Here is a 17989-nt window from a genome sequence, read left to right as displayed (position 1 = left end):
AAGTAGAAATGGACCACAGCGATCTTTTTACATTGGACGGGGTGGAAAGGGAATAGAGAATAAATAATTGTGCACGAAGGGAAAAAATAAAGCATGGTGATTTAAATGTAATGCATTATTTTGGAATGAGACTGAATGAAGAATAAGGGAAGAAGATTGTAGGAGGAGTGGATTATGAATTATGGAAAAAATCAGGTAATGGAGGAGGAGGAGTGAGGCATGAAAATCAGACTGTGAAACGTGAAGAGCAGCAGCTGTGGAGAATAGAAAACTTGAACCCGAGAACATACAGCGATGTGTGCCACTTTGTATTTCTAAAACGCTTATGCCATTGCTGTGAATTTGTAGTGGTCTGCTCTCCTTTAGGATATATTTTTTTCTTTGATTTGGCATTTGGTACAGGCTGTAGTTTGTTTGTCAAAGCGATGTGCCCATGTCAGAGGGCTTGGGCATCATTCCCATGTCTCCCACTGTCTCTACTCTGCCTCCACATGTTCCCCCTTGGTTCTTGTTTCTCCAACTTCTGTCCCCTGTGCTAGTCTGTTTCTCTGTGTTCTTGGTCCTTTTCTCCCTGTGTTTCCCTTTAATTGGTGTTTACTTTGTACACGTGCCTCCCACACACCCCATATTCCCATGTCAGTGTCCCAGTGTTAGGCAATGGCTCCATTTCCGAGTGCCTCGTTGTGCTCGCGCCTCTCCCTGTCTGTGCCCTCCTTGTGTTTGTGCGAGTTTCATCAATATCGGCTCATATCCGTGCACCCGCGACCACCAGATGGAGCATATGCAGGTGAATGTGGATTCCAATTAAAATATGATGAGGTATAATTGGAAACTAAAAGACAGGTAATCTCTTGGAGAAGAGAACACAGTCATTTCCAACGGATACTGAAGGTGCAAAGATATGTTTTACATCAGACGATACCGTTTCGCGGTGCATGTTAATATTTACACACATAAATGGAGCCCGTAGTTTTCAGTGCACTTAGTGCGGCAGCTCTCAATAAATCCTCAGTCCTTCCGTGCACAGTAAATTTACAGGTATTTATTCCAGAAGTGATCATCTGACAAGGGTAAATGAACGTGCGTCAATATAATGCCATTCCCTCTCTGCCACAGACACAACGCAGCCATCTGTGAAACGCTCCGCTGTGGTACCTTCCTTATGCTGCACACATGTGGCTACCTAACAACCGACATCCCGTCTCTGGAATTTGCTTTTGAGGTAAGACATTCGTCTTAACTGCTTCTGAGTGGTTTTTTTTCGGATTATGGTATTGGTGACAACGTCAAACACACAAGCAATGAAACGCCACGAACTAATAAAATCTCCAGGAACAAGGGACAGCGCAACACTCACACACAACAGCCACCGACCAAGCAATTGTGGACGGCAAAAGGAACCTCAAGAACTAAGGGCGCTGAAACATTTGGGAAATATATATATATATATATATATATATATATATATATATATATATATATATATATATATATATATATATATATGATATGACTAATACATGCAGTGAGTTAACTTAAACTGTCAGTTTTTTCCGTCACTGTACCGAGAGTTACATTTGCACCTCCGTTTGCACCGATTTAATTTCCCAAAGCATAATGAAGGTTAATGGCCCCAGGCCCCTAAGGGCCATTAACACGTCTTCGGTCTGAGCATAAATTGCGCACTGGTGATGGGTTATAGCTTTAGAACCCTCCCTAGCTCTGAACAAGGGAGCAGGCCTTTAATTGCAGGTAGAGCCCGCGGGCTCTAAGTCTATTGGAACATTCTGCCACTAGAGGGCAGAATGTTCGAATAAACAAAACAAAGTCCTCACTAAACCCCAGTGGATTAAAATCCCTTCTGGCTCCCTGAGGCCTTTGTTCACAGCTGTTGCTGTGAACAAAGAACTTTGGAATGTTGACTCCCCGGGCTTTTACCAGCCAGAAAAAGTCCGGAGCACTCCACTGTCTGCAGTGGAGCTCCCAACATTCCAGTTATCCAATACTTGGTAGCCCCCACCTTATTCAGTGAGAGACAGATATGTCATTTCGTTTGGACCTTGGTCAATGGTGGGGACTATTTGCTAGCCTTTTTACGTTGCAAAAAGGTGGTGAGTTGTTTGCACCACCCCAATCTTCTTAGAGTTGACAGATTACTTTCCACTTATTTTTTTCCCTGAGGTGGGGGTGTATTTTGTGGCCCCCTTCTTCCAAAGTGGATGAAGATATTTAGTGCTTTGCCTTCTTGCCCATAGGTGTTGCAGTATTTGTTCTGTGCCCAAGGCTCAGAGGTGATTGTCATTCCCCCTGCCTTGGTCTCGGGCAAAGGGTGTTTTTTGTAGATTACTCTGCCTTGATGAAGAGGGATGTGTTTAGCGTTCTCTCCAACTTTTCTTAAAAGTGTGTGATACATCGGTAGCACTCCATCTTGGTCATGATGACCCAGTGTAGTTTCTTGCCCCCAGATCTGCCTTTGTCGTGGAAAGCAGGATATTTTCTAGTTGCCCTCCCTACCTGCCTTTATAAATGTAGCCCTTAGACCTTGCCCAGGAGTAGCTACTCTTAAGCAGCCCTTACCTATTGTGCCCTAGTGGAAGATGATATCTATTGTCTCCTCACCAAAAGTCAGATTGTACATTGCGCATTTCTCTTCACCACTGGCCACAGTCTCAGGGCGGCTATTAATTGCCCTGGGCTTCCATGTTCCACAATATGGTGCAGACCCAGATAAAATAGATGACCAAGTGTCCTATTATCAATTGTGAACAGGGCCCTTGGGGTAAGTCGCTCCTGTTAAAAATAGTGCATTAAAAATGTAAGCATCACTTTAGTTTGGAGTGTGGGCAGTCCATATAATATGTTAGATTTGGGGCGGTCTAATTATTGACCACGGCCAATAGGAAGCAATGCGCAGCAGTGGAAGCAATGCTTAGAGGCAGAGGCAGGTGCAATTTCGATTCAGTATGAAAATCACTTAGCTGAGAAAAATGTGGCCCTGGCAGAACCCTGGAATCAATGTCTCTGGTATCCGGAGCTGCAAAATAAAGTACACAGCAGTGACAGGGAGTGAAAAATAATGAAGCAAGAGTGAAAGACAGCGAATTTAACCTGAGGGCTTTGAATGTCTCCTGAAGTAAAAAAATAAAATAAACAACTGCCTTCACTTAGATTGTAATCTCCTTGACTTCTAATTAGTTTGCCTTACTTAGATAACTCAAAACGTGTGACTAGTCCCTGGACAGTGTGCGTTTCGGGTTGTTAGGGCAATGTTTGGCACGCTATGACCAATTTTCATCTCCCTGTTCTTGGCATATTTATGTTCACAGATCTTGTGCTGTAGTCTGCACTTAGTTTCTATACTCTGTTCAGTTCCGCTGCAGAATCACACGGCACATCATAAACTATTGCAAGGGCCACTGGGACTTTCCAAGGTGTTCTCCCAGTCCTTACCAAGTATGGGCGATAGTGTTTTTCAAGATGGAGGTTGGAATAGTTTATGAAGTGCCACTGGGCTGCAGAGAAGGCCGTAAAGTGGAAACCAGTTGTTTTCATCCCTGGAAAGAATAAACTGTGCTACGAGTGAGATACTCTTGCTTTTGGGGAAGAATGCTTTCAAGCATTTTTCTCAGAAAAAAATGACTTCCTTGAAAAAACAGGACGCTCTAGCACATTTTCGCCGCGAGCAGGAAAACATTAAAACGTGTACTGTACGGGAAGGACTTTGAAAATGTCCCTTATGAGAATAGGCTAGTTATGTCGCTTTTTCTGGCACAAGTTGGATTACCAAGGAAGGAAAAAACAGTTTCTTATTGTTTCTATTTTCCCATAAAGCAGGAAACAATACTTGGAAATTAATTTTGAGCTTGTTTCCAAGTGTCAGTGGTTAAGAACTGTTTTGAAATGCTAAATCGCCACTGAATGTAGAAGGTATCATACTTGAAAAATGTAATTTTCATTTTTCAACAAGTTGTCCTTCAAGTCCTCCAGCTGTTTTCATATATGTAGTTTTTTTGTGTGTGCATTACCTTCATTGGAGGATTGGGGATCATTTAGTGAGGATGTGAGGGATGTAAGGGCTTGGTCTACAGTTTGAGAGACATAGTCTGTCACAAACCTCACAGATTGATGGATATTCTGTCTGCCGTATTGCAGTTATGCACATATATTCCATCACAATCCCATCCACGTTAATAAAAGAATGTATATGTATTCCGTCACAAACGGTTCATGATTTAGAGTTTGGAGGACGTGTAGTCCATCACAAATTTGACAGATATCCCCTCCACTATATTACAAGTATGCACATGTATGCCTTCACAAATGGTGCATGTTTTAGAGTTGTGAGGACACGCAATTTGTCACAAATGCGATAGATATCCTCTCTGCCTTATTACGAACATGCTCATGTAAAAAGATGAAAGATATTTGTAATATTAGTGACAGAGCACCCATCCATCAAACTTTAAATAAACCTATGTTTCCTGAAAGTCACTCTAGGCTCCGTAACAATCATGCTTTAGGTTCTGAAACTGAGATGCTCTAGTTATGTATTTCATATGCTTTGCATATTAATTAGCTAGCAGATGAAACTAACTGAGCTTTAGAGATTAATAAGAAATAAGGAAATACAAAAAAAAAAAAAATCTAAGTTTGACAGACAAAAGAAGCGTTTCTGTGCATGTACCAACATGTTTGTCTATTGGTGTATGTGTCATTTGTTCATGCATGCATGTGTTTATGTCTATGGGCCAGATGCACAATGTGATTTTGTGTCCAAAAGTGCAAAAATTGCCATTTGCGACCGCAAAATGACCTTGTACAGTGTATCATCCCATCCCTGTTTTGCAAGTCGCTATCCTGTTACCGACTTGCAAAATTGGGATTGCGACTCAGAATTAGGAAGGAGCGTTTTAAGGCCTTCCCTTCCTAATGGTGACTCGCAGGCCCATGTATGATTGTTTTGTGGCCGTGAATGCAGTCCAAAACAATCACAGTTAAGACCAATTTCAAATTGGTGTCAACCAACTCGCAGACGAGAAGTGGTCCCCAGGCGATCCCTTTCCTTTTGTGAATGGTAGCTCAAAACCTTTTTCAGAGCAATGGTCCGAAAGACCATTGCCTACTCTGAAAAAATGAAAAAAAACTTTTCATTTTTACTTTTGAAAGGCATTCCATTTTCCTCCACGTAAAAAGGGCTGCATTTAAAAAAGATTGCCTTATTTAAAAAGCAGTCATAGACATGATGGTCTGCTGACCCCAGCAGGCCACTATCCCTGTGAGTACGGCCATTCCCAAATGGGTCGTAAATTGCGACCTCTCTCATGAATAATAAGGAGGCAGGTCTCTTGTGACAAATTTGGTAATCGCTAACAGTATGGTTAACACTGTTGTACATTTTGCTTTGCAACTTGCAATTTGTGATTCGCAAACAAATCGCAAGTCGCAGAACAAAAAGTAGTGCGTCTGGCCTAATGTACATAATGTAAGTGCTTTTATGTGTGCAGAAGTGCCTGACTGTGTATGTCCTTCATCAAATAATGCTGTAAATTGACCTTTTGAGACTGATGCACAACATGTGTTTTCTACCTATTTTTGGTGTAATTGCCAAAACATATGATCTGTGGGTGCCAAAGAAAACTCCTGATTCATAGAATCACTATCTGTTGACATTTACACCGTTAGATGTATTCTACTGTCTCGGAAAATCTGCCTGTATGGAAGCATTTATGCAGGTGTAAGAGATGAAAACTATGTGATCCCAGGGAAGGAACACGTGGGGCAAAATTGGAAAGTTTGAAAAATACATACTAAGTTGTATTTTAATGAATAATCTAAAACATTCCCAATGCTTTCCACATACAGTATGCACTCCCAACTTGAGTCTGTAAAAAGGAAAAAGTAAGTCTGAAAATTAGGGAAGGAAAACACACAAACACTATGGCCCTCATTCCGACCCTGGCGGTTTGAAACCGCCAGGGTGGAGGGCAACGGAAGCACCGCCAACAGGCTGGCGGTGCTTCCAGGGCTATTCTGACCGCAGCGGTAAAGCTGCGGTCAGAAAAGGAGAACCAGCGGTTTTGCCGCCGGGTTTCCCCTGGCCCAGGGGCGCCGCCATGGGGATTCCGACCCCCTTCCAGCCAGCCTGTTCCTGGCGGTAAAACCCGCCAGGAACAGGATGGCGAGAACGGGTGTTGTGGGGTCCCTGGGGGCCCCACCATGATTTTCACTGTCTGCTATGCAGACAGTGAAAATCGCGACGGGTGCTACTGCACCCGGCGCACCCCTGCAACTCCACCGGCTCCATTCGGAGCCGGCTTCCTCGTTGCAGGGGCTTTCCCGCTGGGCCAGCGGGCGATCTTCTGGAGATCGCCCGCCGGCCCAGCGGGAAAGTCAAAATGACCCCCGCGGTCATTTGACCGCGGTGCGGTCTTTGGGCGGTTTCCGCCCGGCGGGCGTTGCCCGCCGCCCGCCGGGCTCGGATTGAGCCCCTATATTTTCCAAGGTTGAAGGGTAAAGGGTTTCACTACTGGGAAAAAATAGTGTGGATGGAAAAAGCAAAATAAATGTATGGGGCATTTACACCTTACCTGTATCAGTAAACTGTCAAATTTACAAGTGCATAATTCATCACTTTGGAGATAGGCATAATACAACCATCTAGGATTTCTGTCAGTTTAGATGTGTATGTACAGAGTGTCATAAAAATATTAACGTTATCAAAATCGTATGCTAAATTCACAGATTGTAATGTTAGTACTGCTTTTGTTAATTGACACCTGAAGAGTGTTTAAACACTTAGAAATGTGGGGACTTACGCAAGGCTCTACTGTAAAGCAAATCCAGCCTTGACAAAATTGTTCAACCTAGACCCATTCTGCGGAGCCTCGGGACAAGGTCATGGCAGCAAATTCGGCTCTGAACACATCCCTCTAGATGGCAGTCTAACGGGGAACTGGCATGGACCGAATGGCCTATCGGGCTTTGCAGTTCTAAGATGGCATTGCGAGGATAATGTTAAGATTCTGTGGGAGGACATCTCTCTAAGGTGGCTACATTTGTCTATGGTCTGAATGAAAAACGCTACACTCATAAGCATAACCGGAGTCAAGTCCAACATGAAAGTCAAGATACCAGTTTTGACTGCATTCAGGCTCTCAGGGCAGGGCTGTACACATTGACATCATTTAGGGGTCGCAGCTGCAACCCCTGGTATGACCATTGCAACCTCTGGCACTGCCTTTGCGACCTCTGGCCTGAGAGGTGGCAGAATCAGTGCCTGGAACACAGGAGCAGCTCATCTTAATAGACTGGTTGGGGTTGGGGTTCCGGTTTCCTGGTTTTCTATAATGTTTTTATTACAGAAAATGGTGAATGGTATTAATCACTATTTGTGTAATAGAAAATCGAGTGCAATTAACTGAAATATGACCATATCTGGCAGTTAAGGTAAGAAAACATATTTTTAAATGTATGTTGTATGCATGCTTGCATGTGAAAGTGGGCTTACATGAGAGTGTGTGAATATGTGTTTATGCATAAGCACATGTGTAAAGGTCTAATGACTTGATGTCACTCCTGCTAACCCTTGCATTTTGGTGAATTGACGTCCATGCGTGTACACCCCTTCACAATGCAGGGGTCACTATTACAAAGCCATCGTAAGATGTTAACAGTGCATGCATGTGTGTTCATAATGGCCACCTTTGAATGCAGTTTCTAACTTTTGAAGAAATCACAATCAAAATCATTACCGTCGATAGGCACACATTTGTGGTACCATTTCAGGTAAAAATATAATTTTGGCTAGGCCAGTAGTTTTCCTGGCCGAGGTCTATTAGTTTTGCCAGTCCTTGGTAAATGTTAAACAAAACGATTGCCTAGCCCTTTTTTCTAAAATGTTTTATTTTTGATTCATTTATGAAGCCTTCTAACCTCCATTATGTATGTGTTTCACTATTAATCAAATACATGTAAAATGTTAGTTTCATTTTTCAATGTGTGATAGCATGTTTTTGTAGCACTGATAGAATTAGAACACTAAATAATTATAGCAATGCAGTCCTGTGATCTCCCCACATGGTTGGCCTGGTTTGTAGTGGGTACCACTGGTACTTACACCTTATACCAGGTATCCCTTATTAGTGAAATGTAGTCAGTGTCTAGAAGCCAGGGTGTCTAGAGGTAGCTGTAGGCAGAGCAGCCAAGGTTGAACTAGGAGACATGCAAAGCTCTTGCAATACCACTGTAGTCACACAGTACTTACACACAAGAACGACAATACTCAGTGCTACCAAAAATAAAGGTACTTTATTTTAGTGACACAAGGCCAAAAATATCTTAGAGGCTATAGTCCTTCAGGAGGTAGGTATTATACACAAAATATAGACTAGTAACCAGAATCAGGTAAGTAAACATTCATAAATAGTGCAAATAGTGAAAATCACCATAGGTTACAATGGGCCTTGGGGAACACAAACCATATACTAAGATAGTGGAATGTGAACATCGTTTTCCCATCTAGGCAAGAGTAGTGTGTAGAGGGGCACTGGGAGTGTAAGAAAACACCAAAGGTAAGTAAAGTACCCCACCCCAGAGCCCAGGAAAGCAGAAGTAAAGTACAGCAAGTTTCTTCAGAACTCACTAGAAGTTGCGATAAAGAATTATGTAAAAACCAAGCAAGACTGCAAGACACCAACAATGGATTACTGGACCTGAAGACCTGCTGAGAGAGGAGACCAAGTCCAAGAACAGCTGAAGAGTCCTGGAAGAACAGGAGCCCCTGCTAACTCGGATGAAGGTGCAAAAGTGGATCCTCTAGTTGAAAGAAAAAGTCAGAGATGCACCAAAGAAGACACCTGCAGATTCCTGCTTGGTGCGAGAGATGTCCCACTTCAAGTAAAAGAATGCAGGCTGGTTTTCATCGTTGGATTCTACCAACAAGCCTTGGCTCACGCAAAAGACGCATTTGGCAGGAAAAGGTACTACCTGGGCCCAGGAGGGACTTGGGGGTCTTAACTTGGACTGAGGAGACAGACGGGGCTCTCAGCACTTCAGCGAGCCCTCAGAAGACCAGGCAGCACCCATAGGAGTCCCAGGACATGGGGACAAAGGAGTTGCAAATCACGGTCATTGCAGCGCTAAACAAAGGGATCCCACGCCGCCGGAGAACAACTCAGTGAGCTGAGCCTCGCAGGATACAGTACTGGGGACCTGGGCTATGCTGTGCATGAAGGATTCCTTAGAAAAGTGCACAGAGGCCCTAAGAGCTGCAAAACATGCTGTGCACAGGGGTACTGTCTGGCTCGAGGAGGCAAGCTCTTACCTCCACCAAATTTGGACATTTGGACCTTTGGACAGTCTGGGTCACTTGGGTCCACCACTTGTGTTCCAGGATCCATGCTTGCTGTCAAGAGAGGGGACACAGAGTACTGGTCGTCGCTGCAGTGAGGTGCCTGCTGAAGCAGGGAAGCGACTCCGTCATCGACAGGAGTTTCCTTTGATTCTTCCGGTGCAGGATGAAGACAGGCAGTCCTCAGAGCGTGCATGACCTGGAAACTGTTGCAATTGCTGGTAGGAGCTGAAGTTACAGAGTTGCAATAGCCTTCTTGGATACTTTGTTGCAGTTGTAGAGTTCCTGGAGCAGTTCTGCAGTTGATCCGACAGTAGAAGGTGAAGCAGAGTTTGCAGAGGATTCCTGCTGGAGTCTTGCAAAACCAAATCAGAGGAAACACGAGGAGGAGAGACCATAAATAACCCTCAGAGGAGGATTGGTCACCTAACCAGGTATGCACCTATCAGGAGGGGTCTCTGACATTACCTGCTGGCACTGGCCACTCAGATGCTCCCAGAGTTCCCTGACCATCCTGAAAACAAAATGGCAGAGCCCAGTGACACTCTGGAGGAGTCCTGGGAACCACCCCTGTGGTGGTGATGGACAGGGATGTGGTCACTCCACTTTCCTTTGTCCAGTTTCATGCCAGAGCGGGGACTGCGGGTCCCTTAACTGGCATAGACTGAAATATGCAAGGAGGACACCATCTCTGCCCTTCAAAGCTTTTCCAGAGACTCTGGGAGGATACCCCTCCCAGACCTGTAACACCTATTTCCAAAGGGAGAGGGTGTAACACCCCTGTCCTAAAGGAAATGCATTGTTCTGCCTTCCAGGGATTGAGCTGCTCAAGCCCCAGGAGGGCAGAAGCCTGTATGTGAGGTGGCAGCATCTGCGGCTGCAGTGGAAACCTCAGAGAGATGGTGTGGCAGTATTGAGGGTCCATGGTGGAGCCCCCAGGGTGCATGGAATTGGCCCCCCAATACCAGAATCAGATTGGGGGTACAATTTCCAGTTCCTAGACACCTCACATTGCCATATTCGGAGTTACCATTGTGAAGCTACTTATATGTATTGACCTATATGTAGTGCACACTTATAATGGCGTCCCCGCACTCACGAAGTCTGGGAAAATGGACCTGAACGACGTGGGGGCACCTCTGCTAGTGTAGGGGTGCCCTCACACACAGGTACTATGCACCTAGCCTTCAGGGTCTGAAGGTTAGACATATAGGTGACTTATAAGTGACCTTGTGCAGTGAAAATGGCTGTGAAATAGTGCTTACACTATTTCACTCAGGTTGCAATAGCAGTCCTGAAGAAGTGTTTGTATGAGCTCCTTATGGGTGGCAAAATAAATGCTGCAGCCCATAAGGATCCCCTGGAACCCCAATGCCCTGGGTACCTAGGTACCATATACTATGGTCTTATAAGGGGGGGGTCCAGTATGCCAATTTGGAGTGGAATACTGGGTTATGTCTCATTTTTAATCAGAGAGAGCATAAGCACTGGAGTTCTGATTAGCGGGACTCCAGTGACAAAGTCAAGCATTCTGACAAAACAGTAAAACATACTGACATATAGGCCCCAAACTATGAGCACTGGGGTCCTGACTAGCAGGATCCCAGTGAGATGGTAAAAACACACTGACAAACAGGCCAAAAATGGGGGGTAACAATGCTAGAAAGAGGCTACTTTCTCACAATGTAAAACTGCACACATGACCAAAAGCACAATTTCTAAACTGTATGAGCAGTAAATGAATTTCAGATACTACATTTAATCTGTTGATTATCAAATATAAAGAATAATAGCAGTGCGTGGATTCTTAAGGAAAACTTTCCAGTCTGCAATGTATATAATATTGCATGGTATGTATTATTGAATGGTTATAGATGCATCCATTATTTATTTATACGTAGATTTTTGTATTGCTTCAAACATGCACTGTTTTTCAATGAGAGACAGATGGGCTTGAGTCATGATTTTTATGTAACCTATTTTCTGTTTGTAACTCAGCTATAACTGCAAAAGAAAGCAGATAAGGTTGTGACAGTTCTTACCATGAAGAAGTAGTACTTATTATTTTAGCACTTGGCTTGTACCACGCTTTCTTGGTTCAAGAGGCCATCTTGGGTGTCCCGAGATAGTAGTTTAGAGCTATACAAATTGAAGATGCAGGTGGTTTAGGAATGGCCCTGGAGTCTGGGGCAGGAGCTCTTTCCTGTGCCTTTTGCCTTGAGCCATCAGGCGCGAGTGAGGACCTTCCACGGGCCGTGCTTGTCTTGTCTCCTCAAAGGACCTGACTGTGTGACCAATGGCCTTTGTCTTAGCAATAATCTGTTAAATAATTTGGAAGTTTGGCAAAACTGACTTTTGTTCTTTGTGCAAATCAATGCATTTCAGTTGTTGAGCAGTAGACATATAGTGCATGTAGTACAAAGTTTATGTCTACTCGTAGCTGGGTGGCGTATAAAATATTCAATAGTTTTATAACACTTTTGTATCATAAAAGATATGTGCTCCCCAGCTACCCTAGTGAGTGTGAGCAACCTACACACACACTATGTACATGCTATGCACACGCTATTGTACATGGTAGGTGGCGTTTCTGTTTTATTAAACCCATGGATATTGTAAGGAAAACCTTATTCACTAGTACTTGTAGTCAAAAACTTCAAGATGAAGTATTTTATTACACAGAGAACAGTAGAATAAAGATACGTCTCATTTCAATGTAGTTGTTTTTTGTGCTTAATAAATAACAGATCAAAAAATAATACATTCTTACGGCAACTTGAGGGGGTGGGGGGCTCACGTTGCATTTGTATTTATACTCTTTGTCTACTCCCACAAAATAATTTCATAGTCATGGAGCATTGAGAACACCAAGGAAGAGGATTAAAGGATGCTTTTTGCTCAGAGCTATGCCTTTTTTCACCATGGCAACATTGATTTCTGTGGAGGATGCTGTGGTTGATCTAATTCTGTTTTGATGAGCAGAGTGGCACATTTTTATTCCTGGCATTGTTTAAAATGATGCAAGACTCACAAGGAGTGCTGAAAATTATGCATGTTCTATGTACTCAAAAGAGGTAGCCAAGTTCTTAAACGCCGGAGGCACGACTTACTATTGAACATTTTAGATAATGCTGAGGTTTTCTGTATGAGAAAAATGTGAGAGACCATATATCAGTTCTTGCTGGTTCCATTTAATTAGGCTAGAGGTGAACAATGGAAGCGAATTAAAGGCATACAAAAAAGTGTTGCAGTCATTGCAATCTCATTCTCTAAGCAGGCTGCAGCTGTTTTAAAAGATGCAATGAATTTGTGAACTGTTTTATCAATCAATAATTTTAGCAAACCCTTTTACTTTTGCCATCGTTGTCTCTATGTGATGGATAATTCAAACAGGTTTTTTCCTAGGAGTGGCTGAATAATTCTGCAAGGATTCCAGAATGTGTTAGAAAATAGTGGCATATATAGGATTGTGTAAAAGCAATGAACACCGTTCGATGCATTGGTCTTAAAATCTCTATGCCTGTGTTCTGCTTTCTGTTTATCGCCACTTTTTTGACTTTTGGTGAGCGTAGTTAAATGTTAAAGTAGTTCATGTGCCCATATTTGTATGTTTACTATTTTGTGGTAGCAAATAGAGATCAGGAAATTGCACCATTTTACAGAATACTGTACAGACTACATCTTTTCAATTTGTAATTGTTGTCTCTGTCTCTGGAACGGTGTCACTAATCACAAACGTACCATCGGCAGTCACTGTATGAGGCCCACCGCTATTGATGTACAAGCTTGTACCTGATGTCTCAGTCGTAGTGATAGTCATTGGTAAGTGAGCTCTAAACTAGCCTCCAATAAATATTTGACGAATGTCCTGAAAACCCAGTACCCCAGCATGTACAGAGTGGACACACCCTGCCACCAGTGCTTTGTGCTCTAAATAGGTTTGGTTATCTACGGAAGGGGGCATCTTTCTGGCTTGCAATCTGCAGTCCTTGATCAATGTTGTTTCCTACCTAACTCAGAATGAGCAGTGTATCAGTAGGTGGTAATTTCATTTTCTCGTGTTTTATTTTTTTTGCTTTGCTTCCTCACTTGTTTCTAATTTAGGCATGCATGTTGCTGTGCCACGTTTTTGTTTTATGAACAGTTGTGGCTAATTATGTCAGCTCAAGAAATTTTATAGTCGTTAGCGACGTTGTTTATACACATAAACCTCCCCACCCCACAAATCAGGCAGTTCTCCTAAATATTGTCTTTCTCCCTACTCTGCCGCTTTTCGAGGAGTAAAAACCCTTGCATTTAGCAGGCGGGCAGATTGCTGATATCGACGTAATTGACTAACTTCTTGCTGTCAGTGCTTTCCACACTATGGTACTGTCCACCACTACCATGTCCTCTGTACTTCTTTGTGTGTAGCTTCATTAATTAATTCGTTGCATCAAAATGGAAAGTAAACTTTTGAACTGTTGTACATTTTATTTATTTGTTTATGTGTTTATAGAATACTGCACTCAACTAAGGGAATATCGAATCTAGTATCCAACAGCCCCTAACAGGCCAGCATAAAGAGATGTAAATGGAAAGGGATAACAAATGAGAAAAGGTTTGATGGCTCTTAAGCCCTCAGAACAGTTTTCAAACAAACAATAAGAATGGAACATCAGGCACTAACATTTGAAAAGATCTTTGTTTAATAAATACTGTGGGGCTATTCACAAAGCTAACCTTACACATAAGTACACTTTTATTTAATTTTATTACTTTTAGCAAGTCATCATTTATGCGTCTAAAGTTACTCTAACGATGCTAGTCAGTAAAACATAATATACCACTATGAAAGTACTACTAGCAGTGACCTTATGAACATATGCGAAGTTCGACACACTTGGCAAAGGCGTCCGCAGTTGAAGTGGGGTTGTCCCTATGGTAAAGTATAGGGACATTTTGAAAAATAAAATTGAAGTTTAATTTTTTTTAAATGTTTGTAAGTTAAATGTTAATGAGAACTCATCAAATATATGCATTTTAAACGTGGAATCATTGGTAAAAATAAATGCTACAGCACAATTAACTACATTTTCAATGTAAAAATTTAAAAAGCAATGAATTTAAATATATTAAATTGACAATATTTTTGTGATTCATTGAAAAACACACACCTAACTCAAATGTTTGTATGTATTTTTGTATGTATGTATTATGTTATTAAAGTTGATCAAATATATGTATAATGGTTAATTCATTTTTTTTTTTTTTTTTTAAGTTAAAGCTTCATGTATGTGGTAGTACATCATTAAATTATTAAAAAAGCACATAGTAATGCCATATTAGATTTTTAACATTAAAATATTTCTATCTATCAATATTTATGTTAGTGTTAAAATTATTATATATATATATATATGTGTGTGTGTGTGTGTATGTGCGTGGGGGTGTGTGTGTATATATATATATACTGTATATATATGTGTGTGTATATATATATATATATATATATATATATATATATATATATATATATAAATATATATATATATATATATATATATATACACACACCGTCAAACCATACCACAATTATTAACAACACAAAGAAGGCATTTCCTATGGAAACACTATTGTGACTAAAATTACCCAGTGGCCAGTGTTTTTATGTTAGAATATATATATATTCTAACATAAAAACAGTGGCCATTGGGTAATTTTAGTCACAATAGTGTTTCCATAGGAAATGCCTTCTTTGTGTTGTTAATAATGTTGGTATGGTTTGACGATTCTCCACAATTCCTTACAAAAAAGTACTACTTTCTGACTAATTTGATCATGGGAAGTTTTGGTGTGATCTGTCGAGGAGGGACCAAGAAAAAAGATGGGTCCCAAAATACATTTTCACCTTTAATTTTTCCATTGGAATTTTAGACAGCTGCATCCCAAACGGCTGAACAAATTTACTCCACATTTCACAGAAAAGTATATTTTGGTCCATAAAGAGAGCTTTTTGTGATTTGGTGTAAATCCATTCAGTAGTTTTTGAGCAGTTAATCCTCAAAAACATTGTATATTTCACGCCACAGAAGATCTGCAGAGCCGACTGATCTCCTGCTGAGATCTTATTGGCTGTCAGAATGCCAACCAGGAGGTGTTGACAGCAATCTTAGAACATGGTACTCCGTACAATGCCCTAACAAAATGCAAAAGAAGACATAGGGGCAAGATAGGGACATGCTGACCCCCTAGACCTGGAGGTGGGATCCCGAAAGGACTGACCTGCTGTCTGAAGTCTGCCCTGTGCCCCTAGATGACTGCTCTGTTGCTTGAGGCGTATTTTTCTGCTTGCACCCAGGACCATCAGAGTGACTCCTGTTTCTGGCTTCCTGTTCATAGCTACAGTGACAGACAAAACTCCCAACAACTTTTAAAGGGGACCTTGACCTATTCTGGTGTGTGACCTGACCCTCTAAGCAGTGTCCCTCTAGTCCTGGACTCTTGCAAATGGTGCTAAAGGTGTCTGACAAACCAAAACCGGGGGCATAGAACATTTTCTCCTAGAAAGTGCTAAGAGAACCTAGAGGAGATCGGGACCTGCTCGCCAATCCGCCCGAGGTGCATCACAAGTCAGCCTGACTTCAGAGTAGCTCCAGCTACATTTTTCTCCACAGCAGCAAATCATGTTCAGCGGCACTTCGTTGGAAGGGTAGTCAGACACCTAGAGTCCTTGTCGGCTACAGCCTGCAGCGTCGCCCCGCTGGATATTTTCGACTTCCAACTTTTAAAGTGTACCCTGACCCACTCTGAAGTGAGACCTTACCATCCAAGCATTGTCCCTCCAGTTCTGGACTCTTGCAAATGGTGCTAAAGGTGTCTGACAAACCAAAACTGGGGACATAGAACATGTTCTCCTAGAAAGTGCTCAGACAACCTAGAGGCGATCAGGACCTACCTGCTCACCAATCCGTACGCGGTGCATCACCAGTCAGCCTGACTTGAGAGTAGCTCCTGCTACATTTTTCTCCACAGCAGCAAATCATGTTCAGTAGCTTTTCGTTGGAAGGGTATTCGGCACATAGAGTCCTTGTCAGCTACAGCCTGCAGCTTCGCCCCACTGAAAATGTTTCTATTGACAAAAATAAGACTAACGGCCTTATTATGAGGCTGGCGGTCCTAGAACCACCAGCCTTGTGGTGGCGGTATGACTGCCACACTCCAGGTGGTCCGACTGTCAGATTACAACTTTGGCAGGCGTACGTGCCTAAAGACCAGCGTCCCCGCCAGGAACATCATTCCTGACATGGTGACGGCAGTCGGAGCTGAGCTCAGTGCTGCCTGGCTGATTACAACCCCACTTTCCACCAGCATTTTCATGGCAGAGGCCCACCCTCCCCATCACTTTCGGAATGTTCACTGTTTGCTTTGCAGACAGCCGGGCGGGAACATTGTAATGTGATCAGGAGGAGGTCATCACTGCCATGGCAGTGTCATCTTACCCAGGAGTTTGCTGGTCCCACAGTGAGCCCGCCAAACTGATAATGAGGCCCATTGTCCCAACATAGGAATCTTCACTGTGGCTTTGTCCTGCAACTCCCTGGTGACTGGCTCTCCTCCTCATCAAACACAGTCATTTGCCTTGCCCCGCTGAATTTTACCTTCTCAAACGTTCTTCAAATGAGACCGCCACGACCAGCCGAATCCACTTTTTATATCCAGGCCAAGCTCCATCGCATTTGGCAATAACATTTGGCTTTGCCCCTGCCTCCCATGACTGGATGTCCACAGTTGACACTTTAGTCTTTAGTTCCACTATCTGGATTTTTGTTGTTTTGATGTCAAATAATTTATTATTGGGTGTGAATTTTTCTAGTGTTGTGTTTTCACTTTGTTATTGTTTGACTATGCATAAATACCTTACTCATTGCCTTTAAGTTAAGCCTGACTGCTTTGGTGCCAAGCTACCAGGTTAACACAGGTTAATTTAGTGACTTTTTTTTAATTCACTTTGACAAGGATTGTGGCTGTTACTTGAGTAGGGTTTTACCTCCCTCAACCAACAACCAATTTCTCATATATGTCATACATATTCATATATGTTATGCTGTAAGCACCTAGGGACCTTGACTGCCACTTGCTTGTGGCCTCCAGTTCCTGATTGTTCTAGCCTGATCAAGTTGCCACTGTTTGACCAAGTGACAATGGCACTGCCCAGATTTGACTGCACACTTTTTCCCGCTCACCGTTTGTCAAGCCAACAGAAGTTGCACACAACCCAAGACCTACTTATAGCAGGCTGTAGCATGACTGTGCCTGGGGCACACCAAAGGCAAGCCCGTCTGTGCCCATTTGCACCTGAGCCATGCCCAGCACCTCGAACCCTACCCCCCTTGACCATTCAGTGCAGCACCCAAATCACAGCCGCAGCTGTCACCAGAGCCAACAAATGCCACCACAACCCCTGCACTATCCTCTGTGACCTCAGCATCACACAGCTCCTGTGCATCCCCCACCACCACAGTAGGACCTTTCTCCTGGACCCATTGCAATTTCACCTGCAATACCTCAGATATCAACAACTATGCCCAAAAAAACGATGCACACCAGCACCCAATACCACCTGTCCGCCATGCACCCCAACATCTGATACCTCAGAAA

General features: G+C 42.8%; 1 protein-coding gene across 1 annotated transcript in view; it reads left to right on the top strand.

Moving 5' to 3' along the window:
- The window catches only part of AGMO (alkylglycerol monooxygenase), a 679770-nt gene that overhangs the window by 498342 nt on the left and 163439 nt on the right, over window positions 1-17989 (top strand). The window contains exon 13 of the mRNA XM_069211800.1: window positions 1117-1222. Within this exon, the coding sequence (XP_069067901.1) occupies window positions 1117-1222 (106 nt within the window). The remainder of the gene's footprint in view (window positions 1-1116; window positions 1223-17989) is intronic.

The sequence above is a fragment of the Pleurodeles waltl genome, chromosome 10, assembly GCF_031143425.1.
Source record: "Pleurodeles waltl isolate 20211129_DDA chromosome 10, aPleWal1.hap1.20221129, whole genome shotgun sequence".
NCBI lineage: Eukaryota > Metazoa > Chordata > Amphibia > Caudata > Salamandridae > Pleurodeles > Pleurodeles waltl.
The sequence above is the reverse complement of the archived record's forward strand: the minus strand, read 5'-3'. Positions and strand labels throughout refer to the sequence as shown.